This window comes from Neoarius graeffei, chromosome 26 (genome assembly GCF_027579695.1).
Source record: "Neoarius graeffei isolate fNeoGra1 chromosome 26, fNeoGra1.pri, whole genome shotgun sequence".
NCBI classification, from domain to species: Eukaryota; Metazoa; Chordata; class Actinopteri; order Siluriformes; family Ariidae; genus Neoarius; species Neoarius graeffei.
In genome coordinates, this window is record NC_083594.1 from 22,479,082 (window position 1) to 22,501,422 (window position 22,341).

The 22,341-nt window shown below is 41.1% G+C and overlaps 1 protein-coding gene across 3 annotated transcripts in view; it reads right to left on the reverse strand.

Moving 5' to 3' along the window:
- vgll4b (vestigial-like family member 4b) overlaps nt 1-22,341 on the reverse strand; it is a 97,243-nt gene that overhangs the window by 13,270 nt on the left and 61,632 nt on the right. For 2 of the 3 annotated variants that reach the window (XM_060910775.1, XM_060910774.1), the window contains exon 3: nt 2,917-3,100. In XM_060910775.1, coding sequence (XP_060766758.1) covers nt 2,917-3,100 — 184 coding nt within the window. Of the gene's footprint in view, nt 1-2,916; nt 3,101-11,543; nt 11,972-22,341 lie in introns of those variants that run through there. The other variant, XM_060910773.1, reaches the window with a different exon arrangement.

The window sequence follows — 22,341 nt, forward strand, 5'->3', positions numbered from 1 at the left end:
GGAGGAATTCAAAAGCATCAGCAATGATGCCATCCTTCAGTCCTTCCCCAAGCTGCTCTATGCAATTTACATTTAACCAACTTTTCCCTTTTTTTTTTGGCGAGGGTGTTACCTGCATGGCTCTTGTTCAACTTTTCCTTCACTGCTTCTAATATAAAGTGTTCGAAAGTGTAGCTGTCTTCTAAAAAGGTACAAACATACTTCACTTTCACCGCATGCAGTGGCGGCAGCATTGTTCACATACTCATTTGCGTAGCTTTCGTACATCTGGAGGATTAAAAGCAACATCCACTAGATGGCACATAAAAGCCAAAACATCCACCTGGTTTCCAAGTTGTTTCACAATTCCATGCATAGCAATATTAAACAAGTTGATGAGCTCTAAAAATTTTTTGCCATCGCTGCGATTGTCATGATCTACCGTATTTTCTGGACTATAGAGCGCACCTGTATATAAGCCGCATCCGCTCTATTTTAAAAAAAAAAAAAAAAAAAAAAAAAAAGATATACAAGCCGCACCGGGCTATAAGCCGCAGATATCTATGTTGAAAAATTAGATATTTACTGCATGTACAGAACGATTTTGTACTGTAAATGTACATGTATGTACCTGAACAGATTCTTTCCGAACAGTGCCTTTTAACACGGCAGCAACTTTGCTGATTAAAACGGAACAGAACCAAGAGAAAATAACCGGTATTTATTTACCTTCATTTCTCCTGTGTTTGAAACCACAAGTCACTTTAATCATCTTCGCTGGATTTGAAAATAATTACCAGTTAGTAATTTGTCGTGCGTGTTCTATCTGCTAAAGATCTGCTAATTCTTCTTTGCATTGATTTTTCGTCTATCTTATTTTTGATTCTACTTCCGGTTAGAGCGCCCCTAGCGGTGGAAGAAAAATCCACAGAATAGCCGCACCTTTGTATAAGCCGCATGGTTCAAAACCTAGGAAAAAAAGTAGCGGCTTATAGTCCAGAAAATACGGTACGTTTCAAATCAAAAACCCTCACCTTTCGGTAGGCATAACAGGTTTTTTTTTTTTAAATCCGAAAGCTACCTGTAAAAGGAAAACTGTTAGCGTTAGTACTAACACTTTTAGAATCGTACTCAAGTATGCCACTTGAGACCTGACTGTACTTTGTTTAATCAGTTGTGGGCACAACCTCACAAGGTGCTATACTGCCTCTACTATTTATGCATTAATTTCTTAGGAGGTGTTTGGACAATGTGCCAAAAGACTGCAGGATGTCAGATATCTTGTGTACGCATAAATAAAAGCAAGAATTAAATAAATAAATAAATAAATAAATAAATAAGCAAGCTTTAAAGTGCCATTCCACCATTGGATGTATTCTTTGGCATAAAATACAATACATTTTGACAACATATATAAATGGTATCACTAGATAGAGAAATCTTTTAGCTTCAAAATGATATATCAAACATAATTTTTTGACAACGACAAGTATATTAATTTTGCGACCAAAGTCACCTACCCTTTTAATTTCCGCGCGTGATGTCATCGGCAGGTTCCCCTTCTTGTGTACCACGTGACGTGGCACATATCAGCAATGGCGGATAGAACGCGATAAAAATAATACCAATAAATCTAGCTAACTGAAAGATTAACTCAATTTTTCGGAATTTTTTTGGCCCCCATATACGAGGAGAAATGACTCTCTCACTTTGGGGGTTTCCTGGTCTAAAAATAGACCGACACGTGGTACACAAGAAGGGGAACCTGCCGATGACATCACATTTCACTACCGCGCGGAAATTAAAAAGGTAGGTGACTTTGGTCGCAAAATTAATATGCTTGTCGTTGTCAAAAAATTGTGTTTGATATATCATTTTGAAGCTAAAAGATTTCTCTGTCTAGTCATCTCATCTCATTATCTGTAGCCGCTTTATCCTGTTCTACAGGGTCGCAGGCAAGCTGGAGCCTATCCCAGCTGACTACGGGCGAAAGGCGGGGTACACCCTGGACAAGTCGCCAGGTCATCACAGGGCTGACACATAGACACAGACAACCATTCACACTCACATTCACACCTACGCTCAATTTAGAGTCACCAGTTAACCTAACCTGCATGTCTTTGGACTGTGGGGGAAACCGGAGCACCCGGAGGAAACCCACGCGGACACGGGGAGAACATGCAAACTCCGCACAGAAAGGCCCTCGCCGGCCACGGGGCTCGAACCCAGGACCTTCTTGCTGTGAGGCGACAGCGCTAACCACTACACCACCGTGCCGCCCCCTGTCTAGTCATGTTGTCATAAAATATATTGTATTTTATGCCAAAGAATACATCCAATGGTGGAATGGCACTTTAAAGGCTTTATTTTTGAGGGAAATACTGCATGTACATCCAGGACATATTCTGACACTCCGGGTTTTTGACGAAGCTTTTCCCAGTTGTACAGCTCAGCAAGGAAACGTGGACCGGTAATAAATATTTTAAATGATACTCTGATCAGAATAGCAAATTTTAGACCGTATTTCATGCTCAGTGGCTGTCAATTTTAGCAGCCACAGATTTTCCAACAGGCATATTTTGTTAAATAATAAACAATGTGCAAACTGCACGAGTGACCGGTATTAAGATATTTCATCTTTTAAAAATGCCTCCATTGTCCGATTAAACTGATTTAACCATGCAATGCACAACACACCCTATGAATAAATAAGGTCAGGTACGTGAAATATCGTCACATGCCTAGCCATCATTAAAAGTTTGACGCTATATGGCCTGTCCATGTATTTATACATTGTGCAGAATGAACTGTAATAAAAGTTTATACAGGGAGTGAGTATTACAGCTTCAAAATTTGAGAACACAACGTGTGAATGGCAATTAGTGTGTGTCAAAGCACTGAGAACATCAGCAGATAATATAAACAGGTTGCACGTACAGGTGCGTAGCAAACAGGCGGCTCATCTTGGCCACATGCTCGTTGTTGGGGTCCATGTTGTCGTCGGTCAGTTCAATGCTGTGTTTCCTCTTACTGGGGCTGATGGGAGGAGGAGCTGTCCTGTGGTTAGTGACTGGAGAGGACATAGGCTGCATTCTGGACTCGCCACGCAGCGCTGCCTCGCCTGTGCAAACACACAACAGGCAATACACCTGCTATTAACAATGCACGATCAGGGGCTTTGGTTAAATGCTCATGAAAATCGAGCTTAAAATAAAATTCCAGTTTACACTCGTGCAGTATTATTGTAGGCAGTCCTATTGTGTAGGAAGGTTAATGTATGAGCGTGTGGTTTTGGCTGTCTAGCAGGTGCTGTGACTTCTACAATGAATCAACAGATCTAATTTCGTATTAGACGTGTCTATATTAATGTGTTTTACTGATTAATCATGCTTCTCAAAAAATAAATAAATAAAAGTTAGTTAGGATATGGAAAGGTACTTAGCAATAACAGTGTCAAAATTAATTCCATCATAATACATCCATGTTTGTAACAACTTTCACAACCAATTTCACACGTCATTACATAAATAAAAGCAAGATGATCTTTGTTTTCTCTAAGCAGACAGAATTTATGGCGTGAGAGCAAGTCTTGTATTCCATTGTCCAACAAGACTAACATTGGAGGAGAATATTTGAACGGGGTGGTTGGGGGGGGGGTAGCTCCCCGAGTAGCACATCAAAGTCTGGCTTTGTTCTTTTGATCTAAACTGGACCACCAGGGTGAAGACCAGCATAACATTATGCTTTTAAAGCATCTGCAATTTCAGATCTGAATAGCAACAGATCTGAATTAATGGCATTTCATAGCCCATAGCCATTTCAGAGGAGAGCTGCTGAGAACCAGGGCTGCATATTTACAGCACAGTGTGTGGGAGGAGAACAGGAAAATTACAACTGGCAGTGTGGAGCAACTGGGACTTTCCACTTGGGATGAGGTTAGCTCGACTCAGAATCAACTTTATGAGATTTACTGAGCAAAATCCAAGTTCAACAGGCCTATTCTGAGAAACCCTGGGTATTAGATAGCAGGCTGCTTTTTCCTCCTCATTTTTTCTACTCTTCACTGAACCCTGATTATACAGCCTTTGAATGATGTACATCAGAAAACATTCTCCAGACTTTTCTACCATAAATAGCTGAGCGGAAAAAAAAAAAAAAAGTGTAAATCTGCATCATGCAGAGGTGCACTACAAGGCCTCTCCCACAACAAGTGCCCTATTTTCCTGACTGGCATGTTTCAGCTCGTCTGTCCCTGCTCCTTGGCAACGGGAATGACATCATTATTTTTTGGCAGAAGTCAGGAGTGGGTAATAGAGAAAAGATAGCGAGCTCATATGAGGCTTAGAGAGACCCTTGACACATGATAGCTTATTTGCATTCGCCTCCAGAGAGACTTTTCAATAGGAGGTGGGGAGCAGGGTGGTGTCACAGGCTATTGTGATACTGGAGAGTGATCCATTAAGACCAAATTACAGTTTACAATTTGGCTCATGGGTGATGGAACAGAAAGGAGGACATTTCACCCGTCTTCAAGCACCTGAAGGCACCTTTGGAAAAAAAAAAAGTCAGGTTTAGATTGAAGGGTCTTCTAGACTTGTATGCATGCATGCAGAGATTTTCTACATCTTCCATTTGGAAAGTGAAGCTGGGAGAGCTTCAGGTCTTTAAAGAATTTGTCTTTACCATATTTAATGAGTTATAGACCAAGCACCAACTTCTTGTTTTGCGAATGAACTGGGCTTTCTAGTGCTTTATTCACCTCTACCAAGCATTATACAGTAACCTGCACTGGGAGTCATAAAAGATCCCTATCAGTGTCAGAGGAGATGCGTTCAACCTCTGATCTGCTGAAAGACGCTCATTAGGAGCACAAATGATCAAAGGCGAGCGCTTCTAAGGACTTCAAACGTCATGGCCAGGATGGGATTTTGTTACACAAGTGAGCCAACCAACCCCCACCACTGCAGTTACCACACACCTACACACAGCTTTAGAAAGTAGAAAAGAATTTAAGCCTTCTCTTGGCAGTCATAGTGAGAGGGAGCAGAGACACCTTTGATTTTAAAACATAACTGGGTGGATTTGAAGAGGGGGTGTATACGAGTGCGTCGAAGTCCTTGATCATATTATAACTGTTTGTAGATAAATGATGTATTTCCCTTTTGCCTGAAATCTGATCTGCCCTCACAGTCAAGCCACTGCGACCCATTCATGAGGCAGACAACAATCAAAGCTCTTCATGTCTGAAATGAATGCCTGGAGTGAGGGGGAAAATGGGAGTCCTGGCAGGGGTGGGTCATGTGTTTCACCTGTTAGCTTTATCGCCTTTTGTTCAGCAGAAAAAGTGACAGTCAGCATTTCAGTCTGAGCCAACTGGGCCTTGGTGAACTTAAGCTTTGCTTGCTGGCATACAACCATGAATACTGCATCTGTATGAAGGATCTGGTAGCCTCACAGGGTTGCAGTTATTAGATCATAAAACCAAAAGGGACTTGGCATGCACCTTTCGGAGACAGTAAACTATTAGTTATGTTCTGTAAATTATTTTGAAGTTTTATCAGAAGCAGAAAACATAACCCAAGCCTGTATGAATATATAAATATCTGCATTACTACACTATAAATAACATTAACAAGGTAACCAACACTTAAACAAATCAAATAAACTAAATGATCAATAGCAGCATAAGCCAATGTTTATCCCATTCTTCACTGAAATTAAATCCACAATGACTAATATGAGCTAAGGCTGCAGCAACTAGATGTCAAACTCGATAAAATTCAATAATAAAAACATAGTTAGCAATAGACGGCTGTGCCATTTCAGAGAAATGGCCGAGCATGTTTCAAAGAAGCATTACCTCCTCTAAATTACAAGAACTTATTGCATTAAATTACACTGTTGGCCTCATGACATAACTCGTGTTTTCATGTGAGAAATATTTAAATCTGTAATCATTTGTGAGAATGTCAGAAATACTGGAAGGTCCTGCCCTATCAGAAAACATTACCTTGTGCTACTTTGACCAAAAAGTCAGTTTTATATGACAACTCAGTGGGTTAAAAATGAACAAGGTCTCAATTTAATGACTCATTAGGCCATGAAATTAACATTTTCTCACTTCAAAAGCACGTCATAAAGCATGTGTATTATACAGCGTCGGGCGGCAAATCACAAAACCGTTTGAATCAAATATCCGGTTCAAGCTAGCTACACATTATATAAAAGTTCAATCCTTGGCTCATTCCTATTTAAAAAAAAAAAGTAATTGCCAGGGTACTGACAGGCCTGGCTGGTTTAAAGTACATTCAACTATTTTTTGACCCAGTAGCATTGCTAAATACCACATTTATTTTCCATATCATATCTTTTGTTAGTAACAAGCTAGCCAGTTAATAGTGATGAGTGGTGTACATTTTACTGCTCAAAACAGCAAACTGTATCGTCAGTGTTATAGATATAACAAGTCAATGTCTATGTTAAGTAAGCAAAAACAAATCCATTTATATAGAGCACAAGTCATTTAAAGGCAAGAAGTGGGACTTGGTTTATTTCTGTTGCTGCGTGCAGCCACGCTGATTTGACCTCACTCTCTGAACTTGGAAGAACTTGTCATTGAAAGGTTCACCAGTAGGAATTTTGAGTTGAGGGTGGCGTTTTCAATCGCTAGTCAAATGTGGCAACAACATCTGAATGCACGTGTGTGTCAAATTATCACATCTCCATCCTGATTTCAGTTCACACAGAAGTCAATCCCAAAGAGTGTTGATTGAGTCACTGGTTCTAGGCAGTGAAAACTAAAAGTCAGCCACAAATCAGGACCTAAAATGTAGGCAACACATAGGTGCAATAAAATGTACGGAGCCAGTATAATTGTACATAATACTGCAATCTTGTGTTACTCTGGGTGTCTGGTTTGTTTGACATAAGCACTTGGTAATATCCTCATAGTTTTATAAATGTGATAAATTATCTGGTAAAGTCCAGTAGTAATGTATTGCAGTTAGTGATCTGTTATCTGATCATTAGTTAAGGGAACTGTTATTTTAACAAGGCTTTACTAATGTGATTCAGAGTTACTCCTGTTTATTTGGATTTGAGAAAGTCTTAGACGTACACTCTCAGAAAACAAAGTACATCATTGTACCTTTAGGGGTACAACAGCTTGTCGCTGAGGCAGTACCCTCTAAGGTACTTATTTGTACAATTTATATACTGATTGGGAACATAGATATACCTTTTTGACCCTAAAAAGGTACATAGTTACGTTGAAGTCTCATAATGAGCCCTAAGGGGTACATTAGTGTAAACTGTACCTTGGGGTACAGAAATGGACTCCTCCCGTACCGCTATTTCTGACGGTGTCTACACAATATTTTACATAAATGCACCTAAATAACCAAACCTTAAACAAACCGCATTTAATCATTATTGTGCCACTCTTTCTGGTGATGGTCACAGTGGCAAGTTGCAAGAGGTTGAGATCATCAGCTAATAACTTACAACAACTTTAAACAAGAACTTACTGTGCTGAACCTGAAAAATTAAAAGACACCGGCTTCAAGCTCAAATCCCAATAATACACAATACTCATGGACATGTAATCCCTCCAGTGTAATGATTACTATTGCGCTTCTGATCATGGAAAATGAGTACACATGCCTATGTCCTTATCATGCTTTATACAGGCACAGTAAGTGAAAGGGTCCTTTGCATTTATAGATATTGTTAGTTATTGTAGCGTAGCTGGATAGTCCTGTTAGCTAGCTACACATTAGGCTACGATACAAAGATGGGAATGAGCCAAGCGTTGCACCTATTAAAAAAACAAGCTGTCAGTGTACTGACAGGCCTGGCTGGTCTAAACTTTATAAATAATTTTAAATGACTCCTCATAAATAATTTGCTCCTGCACTACTGAAGGCTTGAGCAACTGCCACTTTATCTACATTGCTAAATTTGCTTTCCAAAATCAATCAATGATTGTCATTACATCCTGAATGTAGATACTATATACTGTTTATAAAATACTCCTAGCAGACTGCTGCAGGGTCAAAAAGTTTCATGTGCCACACTGAACTAGAGATACACAATAACAAGTGCAACACAAGAAGTCTAGTCTTTCTTTCATTGGCTAAGATTGCTGCATGTCAGGGGCAGCAAATCCAAAATGCTACTGGTGAGAAAAGGATTAAGCCGTGCTACGGTAGCTCATGGGATGAACCCAACGTATCAACATGCACTTCTAGTTCTCAGTGCACAAATACCCAGCATGCACGCAGGCCTATTTTAAGAGATGATACAGTGCTCTGGGTGCACTGGAAGCTTCAGTATGTATAGCTGTGTGCTCTGGTGATTCTTTGGAGTGCAGCAAAAATAGCTGGAAAGTCTGCTGTGCTGCAGCAAGTGAAAAGGGCCACAACTGTGTATTTACATCTCCTGTCACTAGGTGATCCACCATCTTTACACAACATGCAAAGCTGAACACTGAGGCAAGCAGTAACAGAATTGGAGCCACTGAAAGCCATCTCAGCTACATCGAGGATCCAGCCTCCTCCTTCAGCTAGATGTTTTCCATCAACACACCTGATCATCTTTGGACATGTTTCAAAAAAAGGAGTCATCAGCCAAGGAAGAGGAATAAGCAATTTCTTAAAACATCAAGACAATAAGCATTTATCAAGTAGTACTTTATGCGTAGAAACGATGATTATACCAACATACTTGGAGATACCGCCACGATATAGGATGTGAACCAAAATATATAGTTTTTTTTCCTGAGACTTTGCTAAGAAAGCACCAACATGGGCTACTTTCAGTTCAGAGATCTTAAAAGAAGTTATATCACAGGAACAATATCGTATCAAAAAAAAAAAAAAACCCTCAACAACCCATAGGTCATACTGTATGTCTGAGCTTTAACTTGCTATAAGTTTTGCTGTCACTAAATGTAACAATGGGAAAATTCTGGTGATATGGTATAAACTATACACCAAAACAGTACTATTAACACTTGATGCACCTAATCTGTATTTATAAAAAAAAAAACGAAAAACAAACAAAAAACCCACCCCCCATCCACCTAACACACTTATCCAAAGTGACTTACAAGTGAGTCAAATTATAATCCAGCATCAAGCTGAAGGTTCAGATCCTTTTACAGGAACCCTGAAGTTTCAATCACGCAATCTTGGGATTTGAACTCACACTTTGCAGCAAAAGGTCATTGAATAATTTGACTCTAGAGCAGGACACTATAGTGATGCATCAATATTCTGACTTTTTTTTCCCCCCCTGAGAGTACTGCAAGTGTAATAGAGCTTCATAACAACACTATGACTCCACTTTTGTTCACAGCGAAATTAAAATTACTTTGTACCTTATTAACAAATCCTAAACAAAGTCCTTCCTACGTAGGAGGCAGCATAAGGAGAGCCATTATCCAAGATGTTTTTTACGCTATATTTGAAAGCACGTGTCATTCTTGGAAGAAGCAAAACCATATTTTGGTCACCAGATGAACACCGTACAATAAAGTTAGGTCCTTAATACTATTTGTAAACTTAACATCGGCTCATGTCTAAGAACAAGCCATAAAATATTCATAACCATAAACTTCTAATGCATCACTAGAAGTGTTCTGATCTTTTCTTCCTCATTCATGTGACCTGCCCAATGTCCCCTGTATGGGTCTGTTCAATTTCAGTATTTCAGTCTACAGTCTGGGAGTTGTGGAAGCTTCTGGTCACGTATCTGTTCGACAAGTGATGGCTGACAACAGGAGTCTGGTACCGCATGGTACAGGAAGCGAAAAAAAAAATCCACCTTACACCTTCCCCTCCACCCAGACACACTCAGTCTGACATCACATACTTCATATGTTAACTCAACAAACACACCATTCTGACATTTGTCCAGTTTGGGAATTCAAAAAAATTAAAACCCAAGTGCAATTTATCAAACAACTCCAACTTCACAACAGTTGTCCAAACTGCTATCCCACTGAACAAAGTTAAAATAATAACACTAAAATATTATTATACTGAATTTTGAGATTGCCTCGTCCAGAAATGAATACAGCTGTCCTTACATGCTGCTTTATAATAGAAAACCACTGGCCTCACCACTGAAAGCTTCCTCCTGGATGGACCACAAGAACAGTGACAATATTTTGAAGTATCCACAATGATGATATTGTGCCAGTTGAAGATCACAATGTTTATGCCTAGTTCAGATCCATAGCTCTCTAAACAGTGGGGGAAAAATGCTTTCTACCATGAGAGCTGTGCAGAAAATTTCAACATAGCAAAGTCCCTATAGCCCAAGGCGGGGGGGATCTTTAAGTGTAAACACACAAATGTGCTTCAGTGCCATTAAAGAGCAGTGTGTGTTGTGGATTTCAGACATCTGTGAATGTTGCTGTTTCAAAACAGGAAGGATGTGGCGAGGAAATTGACCAACATCTGTACCATTAGACTGGGAACGCTATACTCTGGGACCTGGATCACTGTGTGTGACTATTACTTTCTGTATGACTATGATAGTGGGGGGGGGGGGGGGGGGGGGGGGGGGGGGGGGGATGTTAAAGTAATAGTAAGTAATACCGTGTAGCAAGCCAAACAAATGCACAACAATGCAAAGTTTGATCAGGCCCATAAAATGATGAGCCTGATAATCCGAAAGTGCTACAATATACAGTATGGAAGCCAAATTTAAAACCTTATCTGGTACAAAAAAAAAAAAACCCACACAACAAGAGTGTATCCCTATTATACTGCTACACACTGCATCATTATATGCCTAGTATTATTCTGTCCCTGTTTTGCCACAGATGTGGTAATCACAACTAACTACGCAATGTTTATCATGCTCTTATTAGTTATTAGTCCATTTCACTGGTCACTTAAATTGAACAGGTTTCATCCAAACATCAACTCAAAACATATCATTGTGCACATGTGGAATATTACATTACATTATATAGCAATGTATTATAATAAGTCCTTCAATGCAAATTTCATACCCTATGCTATTTAAAAAAAAAAAAAACATATACAAGGATGTTTTAATTTAAAAACCTGCTCCAGAAAACTTATGAAGGGTCATAGTCACAGAACATAAATAAAACAGAAAAATCACATGGAGAATTGAAATGGTATCGAAAAAACACATTACTTCAGTGTGATATATGGATTTAGTGACACCAAAGTGAGGAAAGACTGTCTAAAGATGACTATTATTATTATTAGAGAGAGAGAGAGTTAATCAATCAGTTTATATTACTGCCATGCCTTATTTCTAGATCAGTATATTTACTATTACTCTCCATCACTATCTAGTCCAAATTACACTACATTTATTAGGTCAGTTATGATTTTTATCCATGTGTGACTCTGATATACTTCTAAAAGAACAACAAAACCGCCTTTATAGCCATTTTGACTGTTGTGTTTAGGTTATAAATGCTGTTTCTACTCCTGCTTGGACTGACCAAGATGTAGATGATGATGTTCAAGTTCCAGGATAAAGGTACAACAAACAAACAAAACAGTATAGACTTTTACCGTCGTAGCATAAAATGCCAATGTTGTTGTTCATTTTGTCCAAGTACTGGTAGTTCAAAAGGTCCATCTTGGTAAATAGCATTTATCAAACTAACGGGGAAACGCCAAAGTCTTTCTCCAACCGAGCTTAAAAAAAAAAAAAAAAGGCCCAGCCTTTAAAAAAGTCCTCTAAAATGTAACTTCAACCCGGATAGGGTCGAAAACTTTAACGCGAGGTATTCACACGACTGTCAAAAGAGCTGAAAGAAAAGTTTAAAGCCCTCGAAATGAATAGTTTAAGGACGAAGAAATAAAATAAAAATAACGCCGGATCGCCTCAGGTCTCCTCACAGCCCCGCTGCAAGTCCACTGCACTCACTGAGGCGGCGGGCGCGCGCACGCTCTGCTCTGCTCTGCTGCTCTCAACCGCCGACTCGGACACTGCGTATGCGCGCGACATCACTACACACCTCGGATGACAATACGCATGCGCGGCACATCCCTCGAGTTCCCCCTTCTTCCTGAATGAAGGCGGAATCCCAAACAGCTCCCAAATCCCCAAAATAAGTGCACTCAGTGAAACAGGAAAATAAGGGCTAGATTTGACCGCGCGCAGACGCATACAGAGTCCTGTCCAAAAGTCTTAGCACTCTTCTGAGGACAGATATGTTATACAGTTTTGTTTTACGACTTCTAAAATACTTCAGATTTCCAAACATTAAGAAGAAGAAACCTTTATTTGTCACATGAACACTTCAAGCACAGTGAAATTCATCCTCTGCGTTTAACCCATCTGAAGCAGCCTCATCTCATCTCATCTCATTATCTCTAGCCGCTTTATCCTGTTCTACAGGGTCGCAGGCAAGCTGGAGCCTATCCCAGCTGACTACGGGCGAAAGGCGGGGTACACCCTGGACAAGTCGCCAGGTCATCACAGGGCTGACACATAGACACAGACAACCATTCACAGTCACACCTACGGTCAGTTAACCTAACCTGCATGTCTTTGGACTGTGGGGGAAACTGGAGCACCCGGAGGAAACCCACGCGGACACGGGGAGAACATGCAAACTCCGCACAGAAAGGCCCTCGCCGGCCACAGGGCTCGAACCCGGACCTTCTTGCTGTGAGGCGACAGCGCTAACCACTACACCACCGTGCCGCCCCCTGTCTAGTCATGTTGTCATAAAATATATTGTATTTTATGCCAAAGAACACATCCAGTGGTGGAATGGCACTTTAAAGGCTTTATTTTTGAGGGAAATACTGCATGTACATCCAGGACATATTCTGACACTCCGGGCTTTTGACGAAGCTTTTCCCAGTTGTACAGCTCAGCAAGGAAACGTGGACCGGTAATAAATATTTTAAATGATACTCTGATCAGAATAGCAAATTTTAGACCGTATTTCATGCTCAGTGGCTGTCAATTTTAGCAGCCACAGATTTTCCAACAGGCATATTTTGTTAAATAATAAACAATGTGCAAACTGCATGAGTGACCGGTATTAAGATATTTCATCTTTTAAAAATGCCTCCATTGTCCGATTAAACTGATTTAACCATGCAATGCACAACACACCCTATGAATAAATAAGGTCAGGTACGTGAAATATCGTCACATGCCTAGCCATCATTAAAAGTTTGACGCTATATGGCTTGTCCATGTATTTATACATTGTGCAGAATGAACTGTAATAAAAGTTTATACAGGGAGTGAGTATTACCAGTCCAACCCTTAGAGTCACCAGTTAACCTAACCTGCATGTCTTTGGACTGTGGGGGAGCACCCGGAGGAAACCCACGCGGACACGGGGAGCACGGGCGCAGATAGGGGGGGGACGGGGGGATTCGTCCCACCCAGATTTAAATTCACCTCGTTCGGTCCCCCCCCACTTATAGGGAGGAAAAAACATCTATGCTGTCTTTCTTTGCATAAGGCAAACCTCACGGAAAAATCAAAAGACTAATTACCATTCGGTTTATTGAGGTGCACAGCAGTACATACATAGTTGCAACTGTGCAGACTGCACAGGTTGCGAGCTCGAGCTTGGTTGCTATGGTTACCCATAAGTTTGACAGGCATATCGGGGACAGCTCCTCCTAGTTCAGGACCCCAACACGGCATGATGAAGGGTGCCAAAAGGCAGAAAACGATTGCATCGTTTTTTCAAAAAAAAAAAACGACTGTAAGTAAACTGTGCCTTACTTTATCATATCACCTTGCAATTTTTTGATAGTCTGTTCAAAGTAATGTCGTAGTGAAAGTAAAATCGTACGGAGTAGAGATGCCTTTCTGGTAGCCTCCTTCTTTCGGTGGCAGCCTGTAGATACAGTGTTCAGAAGGCAGTTTTAATGTTTAATCTGGCGTTCCCTGCCATAATTTCAGCGAGCATATTGTTTCATAAGGAAACTTTGCGAAGAGTTGTTGACTGACTGCCGCTCACGCAACACACAGGCAGAGTTAGAAAGTCAGGATGCACTGGTTTACACTTTACACACACACACATAGCCCAGCCTCTCACTATGGTTAACAGTTGGAACTTGGCGGTTTTAAAACTAGTTTTGCAATTTCTGTGCGTGATGATAATGTGTAAACTTTGGATTTCCATAGGCTATGTTAAAATGTTATCATTGTCCTGGCCTGCAGGTAGTTCCTGGTGATGGCAGTGAGGGAGGTGAAATAACATGTATACACACTACCGTTCAAAAGTTTGGGGTCACCCAGACAATTTTGTGTTTTCCATGAAAAGTCACACTTTTATTTACCACCATAAGTTGTAAAATGAATAGAAAACATAGTCAAGACATTTTTCTGGCCATTTTGAGCATTTAATCGACCCCACAAATGTGATGCTCCAGAAACTCAATCTGCTCAAAGGAAGGTCAGTTTTATAGCTTCTCTAAAGAGCTAAACTGTTTTCAGCTGTGCTAACATGATTGTACAAGGGTTTTCTAATCATCCATTAGCCTTCTGAGGCAATGAGCAAACACATTGTACCATTAGAACACTGGAGTGATAGTTGCTGGAAATGGGCCTCTATACACCTATGGAGATATTGCACCAAAAACCAGACATTTGCAGCTAGAATAGTCATTTACCACATTAGCAATGTATAGAGTGGATTTCTGATTAGTTTAAAGTGATCTTCATTGAAAAGAACAGTGCTTTTCTTTCAAAAATAAGGACATTTCAAAGTGACCCCAAACTTTTGAACGGTAGTGTGTGTGTATATATAAATATATACATATACACACACACACACACACGTGTGTATATATATATATATATATATATATATATATATATATATATATATACACACACACACAAAATGGAATCATTTGCTGACAGCTCAGTCCCCCCCCAGTTCAAAAATCCTATCTGCGCCCCTGACGGGGAGAACATGCAAACTCTGCACAGAAAGGCCCTCGCCAGCTACAAGGCTTGAACCCGACGGGGGCCTTTCTGTGTGGAGTTTGCATGTTCTCCCCGTGTCCGCGTGGGTTTCCTCCGGGTGCTCCGGTTTCCCCCACAGTCCAAAGACATGCAGGTTAGGCTAATTGGTGGCTCTAAATTGACCGTAGGTGTGAATGTGAGTGTGAATGGTTGTCTGTGTCTATGTGTCAGCCCTGTGATGACCTGGCGACTTGTCCAGGGTGTACCCCGCCTTTCGCCCATAGTCAGCTGGGATAGGCTCCAGCTTGCCCACGACCCTGTACAGGATAAGCGGCTACAGATAATGGATGGATGGATAGTTCTACACTGGATGCCTTTCCTGCTGCAACGCTCCCATTTCTGGGCTTGAGAAACAAACACCTACGGTCAATTTAGAGTCACCAGTTAACCTAACCTGCATGTCTTTGGACTGTGGGGGGAACCGGAGCACCCAGAGGAAACCCATCTGAAGCAATGAACACACATTTTTCTGTAACAGTTCATTTTGTTCTGGAAAACTATGATATGATGTGGGCAAATAAGAGGGGCAACCACACGTAAACAGAGACTTAACTGACTGTAATGGCAAGGGCCTTGAATGTCTGAAACCTAGTATTTTTATTTAGGTTCAGGCGACTAGGAAGTCATGAACCAAAAGGGTATCGGGTCATTCCGTGCCAACTCACCTAAGGGTCCCCACATCACCGTCTCAGATTTTGCTCAAAAAATTCTATAATCAAGAATCATATGTTTGTACCACACATGCAAAATATTAGCTCCCAATTCATTGTAGTTTTGGAACTACAGGCCTTTGAAATTTTGATATCAAAATACCACATGACGAAATGGCTCTTTCCCCAACTTCAGAGACCCATAACTTTTTATTGCAGCTATCTAGACAGTTGTGTTTGCAGATTCTTACTGAATGATACCCACTCTTTTCAAATCTGTTGTCAGAAAGCCTCTGAAGGACATACGTTTTCCATAATGGGAAGCCAAAAATGACGTTTTGGCCAAAATCACATAAAATTCATTAAAACTCTAGGGGGCATAGTAGAAACATGAAGCTAGTTAGATTTTTTTCCTCACTACATAGTATTTGTAGGGTTGTTATCTGTTCACAGAAACATATTTTGCCATGAAATTTCAATTCCTGAATTTACAAAAAAAATTTTAACATCTTACGTCCTTTCCGAGGGGGCTAAAATAGGGCATTTTCGCCATCTTATTTGGTCATGTGGCTAGGGGTTTAGGATCTTCAAATTGGGACCTAAAAACAGCTATTTGGCCAAAAATGACAAAAACGCTGGGCAGCTTTTAATAAACAAGGGAATAATAAAGGGGTGTTTTGCACACAAATTAAGGCTTATAAGAACCTAATCTAGGCATACACATTTCCTGAACAACTTTTTCTGTATTGTATATTATTTTTTGCAATTAGAAAATTTTAGGTATAATTGCAATTTTTGTTGAATATCCTTGGAAAATATAGAAAAATAAAATTCTGGAGTAGTATTTTTTATATACTTCAAGGTTGTGTAAGCACAAAACATTTAGCAATGAGGTTTTATTTACATATTAACACATTCAATGATCCATGATCATGATGTTGAAAAACATCACAAGATTTGTACATAATTTAAAGTCAAATATGGGCATCCGTGATAATGGGTAATTCATTCACAGGCAGTACAGTTTCATGTGATGTGCTAAGACACTCATAAACTGTCATCTAGTAGTACATAAGTTAAAACTTAAGTCTTTCACAAGTTTGAAGTCATCCTCTGTTAGTTGGTAATGGCGTCCCCCACTTTTTATGTTTGGGGCCTCTACCACACAAAGGACATGAAGCAAAGGCACCCAACATTCATCTTTCCTGCTTTGTGGTGGCCATGAGAATGTGTTGCCTCGTCCTTGTCTCATGAAATTGACATACACATCATTTTCTTCTTCATTTCTGGTGACAATATTTCCAATGTACCATTTTCTGTCATAAACACAGGCAATATATTTGCCTGGCTGGTACATATTTGGTGCAGATTGGGACATTTGGCTTGGGGCCTGTAACTGGGACTGTAAAACTGGTGTGGTTTCAGGTCCTATGTCCACTACCGATGATGGTACCACATCAGAAGAAACCCTTCTCATCTCCAGCTGAGTGGGTGCAATTGGGCAGAAGCTGTGATGAGATCTTGTTCCAGGATAGAAAAAGTCACCACATCTTTAATTTATGAGGAAAATAGCCCATTCCCTCCAGAACTTGAAAAATATCAAGTCAACATTTTTGTCATTTTTGGCCAAATAGCTGTTTTTAGGTCCCAATAGAAAGAAAAATATGAATTTCTTGGGCAGACTACTACTAAAATATGAAAATTTGTATGTCAGTGTATGTAAATCTGAAATAGCTGCTAGTAGGAATTTTCCAATGTAGAGTTACAGAGTTCTGAATGTGGAAAAAAGTGAAAAATGATGAAACTGTCCATGTACAAAAAAAATTATTAAAATATGAAGCAAGGGGCGTTTGTTAAAAAAAATCAGGGAGTAGTTACATCTTATATGAGAGCATCTTCACAAAAAACTAGAAGATCCTAAACCCCTAGCCACATTAACAAATAAGATGGCAAAAATGCCCTATTTTAGCCCCCTCGGAAAGGACGTAAGATGTTAAAAATTTTTTTAAAAATTCAGGAATATAATTTTCATCGCAAAATATGTTTCTGTGAACAGATAACAACCCTACAATTACTATGTAATGAGGAAAACAATCTAACTAGTTTCATATTTCTACTAGGCCCCTTTGAGTTTTAATGAATTTTAAGCGATTTTGGCCAAAATGCCATTTTTGGCTTCCTATTATGCAAAAAGTATGTCCTTCAGAGGCTTTCTGACAACAGATTTGAAAAGAGTGGGTATCATTCAGTAAGAATCTGCACACACAACTTTCTAGATAGCTGCAATAAAAAGTTATGGGTCTCTGAAGTTGGGGAAAGAGCCAATTTCGACATGTGGTGTTTTGACATCAATATTTCAAAGGCCTGTAGTTCCAAAACTACAACATAATTGGGGGCTAATATTTTGCATGTGTGGTACAAACATATGATTCTTGATTAGAGAATTTTTTGAGTAAAATCTGAGACGGTGATGTGGGGGAGTTCCTGAAATTTAGGTGAGTTGGCACGGAATGACCCTATCATCAGGGCTGGTATCAGTACTGAGCCTGAGTAACAACTGCAACAACATGTACAAACATACTATAGAGCAGCACGGTGGTATAGTGGTTAGCACGGTCGCCTCACAGCAAGAAGGTTCTGGGTTCGAACCTAGCAGTCGTCGAGGGCCTTTCTGTGTAGAGTTTGCATGTTCTCCCCATGGGTTTCCTCCGGGTGCTCCGGTTTCCCCCACACTCCAAAGACTTGCAGGTTAGGTTAATATGGGATGACCTTGGGCTGAGGTGCCCTTGAGCAAGGCACCTAACTCCCAACTGCTCCCCGGGTGCTGTTAGCATGGCTACCCACTGCTCTGGGTATGTGTGCGTGCACTGCTTCAGATGGGTTAACTGCAGAGAGGAAATTTCTTTCACACACAGTCAGAGCAGTGGGCAGCCATACTAGAGCACCCGGGGAGCAGTCAGGGGTTAGGTACCTTGCTCAAGGGCACTTCAGCCCAAGGCCGGCCCACGTTAACCTAACTGCATGTCTTTGGACTGTGGGGTTAAACCGGAGCACCCGGAGGAAACCCATGCAGACACGGGGAGAACATGCAAACTCCACACAGAAAGGCCCTCGCCGGCTGCTGGGTTCAAACCTAGAACCTTCTTGCTGTGAGGCGACCGTGCTAACCACTACAGCACCGTGCCACCCAAAATTAGTTTTCCAGAACAAAATGAACTGTTACAGAAAAATGTTTGGATGTCAGTCAAAAAATAAAAAATAAAATAAAAGCAGCAGGTTACACAGGAGACACTTTTCAGACCAAAACATAAGGAAGACTACTGGGGGTTTGCTGCAAAATTAAGAGCCAAGTATGACAGTCAGGAGTTTGCATGTTCTCCGGGTCCAAAGACATGCAGGTTAGGTTAAAGTGCATATTCTGGACCAATTTCGTGGGTTTTTTTTATACGAAAAGTATGTCCCTTTACACACTCATCCAGAAAGGTAATTTTGCACAAGGCCATCTGTCTACAGCAGAAAAAAATAAAATAACAAAACACGTCTGGAAATATCCCAAGGGAGTCTGGAGCCAGAATTGTGACGTTATCTGTGGAAGTGCGAGCAGGCTGCGCGAGCTTTGCACGGTTTCAGTGCACAGCCTGTGTAGACCAAGCGCTCCCATTTCTCTCTCATTGTCCGGTCTTTTGGAAAACAATGAGTACTAATCCCATCATGATTGGTGTTGCTACACCCTCCTACGATACATCTGTTAACCATTTTAATAATTACGTGATAACGTTGAAGAAATTTGCAGAAAACCACCAGGTCGTTTTCTCATAAACAAACCAGCGCTGACGTAGGATACAGAGGGAGGCGTCCCGCACGCGACGTCATGAAAATCAGTGTTTGCCGGGAAATTCAAATGCCAAGTTTTTTCAGAGGCGGACCAATTCGCCTCAAATGGCTTGATTTCAACTGAATTTTTCTGGTATTGCGCAAGGTAAAAAAATTGCACAGAATACAGAATGTGACAGATATTTGACCAAAGTTTAATATAAAATAGGAGAATTACATTGATCTTGCTCCTGAATTTACCCGTGATATGCACTTTAATTGGTGGCGCTAAATTGACCGTAGGTGTGAATGTGAATGGTTGTTTGTCTCTATTGGCCCTTTTCCACTACCCTTTTTCAGCTCACTTCAGCTCACTTCAGCCCAACACGGCTCGCGTTTCGACTACCAAAGAACAGCACGACTCAGCTCGCTTCAGCCCTGCTTAGCCCCTAAAACTCGCACCGTTTTGAAGTGGGGCTGAAGCGAGCCAAAGCGAGCCGAGTGAGGCTGGGGGCGTGAGCAGACACTCCCCTGTGCACTGATTGGTGAGGGGGAGTGTCCTCACACGCCCACACACGCCCCGCGAGCACGCTGGGATCTGTAAACACCGTAAACCCGGAAGAAGAATAATTACTTATTACGAGAATTTCTGAAGCCTTATGCGCCTCGCCTCATCTATACGCTCTTGCCAGTATCTGTTGGCGTTGTCGGTGACAACAAGCCACAGCACCAAGACCAGCAACACTAACGACTCCATGTCCTCCATGTTTATTGTTTACTATCCGGGTCGTGAGACTACCGCTTAAAAGGTCACTGATGTCATTGTTTGCGCTGCTTAACGACATCACGTGACGTCCACCCACTTTCACTAACTCCACCCAATGTGTCCACCCACTTCCAGCCAGCACGGTTCAGCGCGGTTGTAGTCGAAATGCAACTTCAATAGCCCCGCTCAGCTCGACTCAGCCCAACTCAGCATGGCACGGCTCAGCCGCGTTTGTAGTGGAAAAGCGGCATACGTGTTAGCCCTGCGATGACCTGGTGTACCCCGCCTCTCGCCCATAGTCAGCTGGGATAGGCTCCAGCTTGCCCACGACCCTGTACAGGATAAGCGGCTACAGATAACGGATGGATGGTGTGACAGGCCAAGTCTCTAGAAGAACTGTGGCTGGTTCTGTAAGATACTCAGTAAAACTTACAGCTCATTTCCTTATAAAACTGCACTCATTGCACCGGAGACGACTATTTTTAAGCAAAAGGTCATCACACCAAATATTGACTTTGTTTCAGGTGAACATATTCACAAATGAGCGAAGCGAATGAGTGAAAATATTTCCAACACAAGATGATAAACTTCATATCTTCACACCACCATGTAATGTTCTTTTACAGTGTCTTGTAAAAGTATTCATCCCCCTTGGTGTTTGTCCTGTTTTGTCGCATTACAAGCTGGAATTAAAATGGATCTTTGGAGGGTTAGCACCATTTGATTTACACAACATGCCTACCACTTTAAAGGTGAAAATTGTTGTTTTATTGTGACACAAACAATAATTAAGAGGAAAAAACAGAAATCTGGACTGTGCATAAGTATTCACCCCCTTTCGTATGAAACCGCTAAATAAGAGCTGGTCCAACCAATTCACTTCATAAGTCACGTAATTAGTTGATTAAGATCCACCTGTGTGCAAAGTGTCACATGATGTCCGTATAAATCACCCTGTTCTGGAAGGACCCTGACTCTGCTACACTACTAAGCAAGCAACATGAAAACCAAGGAGACTCCAAACAGGTCAGAGACAAAGTTATGGAGAAGTATAGATCAGGGTTGGATTACAAAAAATATCCCAAACTTTGAATATCCCACAGAGCACCATTAAATCCATTATAGCAAAATGGAAAGAATATGTCACCACTACAAACCTAACAAGAGAAGGCCGCCCACCAAAACTCACAGACAGGGCAAGGAGGGCATTAATCAGAGACGCAACAAAGACACCAAAGATAACACTGAAGGAGCTGCAAAGATCCACAGTGGAGATGGGAGTATCTGTCCATAGGATCACTTTAAACTGTACACGCCACAGAGCGGGGCTTTATGGGAGAGTGGCCAGAAAAAAAAAAGGTCACTGCTTAAGAAAACATGTTTGGAGTTTGCCTAACAGCATGTGGCAGACTCCCCAAACACATGGAAGAAGATTGTCTGGTCAAACGAGACAAAAATTGATCTTTTTGTCCATCATGGGAAATACCATGTGTGGCGCAAACCCAACACCCTGAGAACACCATTCCTACAGTGAAGCATGGTGGTGGTAGCATCATGCTGTGGGGATGTTTTTCATCTGCAGGGACAGGAAAGCTGGTCAGGACTGAAGGAAAGATGGATGGCACTAAATACAGGGCAATTCTGGAGGAAAACCTGTTTGAGTCAGCCAGAGCTTTGAGACTGGGATGAAGGTTCACGTTCCAGTAGGACAATGACCCTGAACATACTGCTAAAGCTACACTGGAATGGCTTAACGGAAAACATTTAAATGTCTTGGAATGGCCTTGTCAAAGCCCAGACCTCAATCCGAGAATCTGTGGCATAACTTGAAGATTGCTGTACACTAACGCAACCCATCTAACTTGAAGGAGTTGGAGCAGTTTTGCCTTGAGGAATGGACAAAAATCCCAGTGGCGAGATGTGCTAAGCTAATAGAGACATACCCAAAGAGACTTGCAGCTGCAATTGCAGCAAAAGGTGGCTCTACAAAGTATTGACTTTGGGGGGCGGGTGAATACCTATGCACACTCCAGATTTCTGTTTTTTCATCTTCTTGTTTGTGCCACAATAAAACAACAATTTTCACCTTTAAAGTTGTAGGCATGCTGTGTAAATCAAATGGTGCTCACC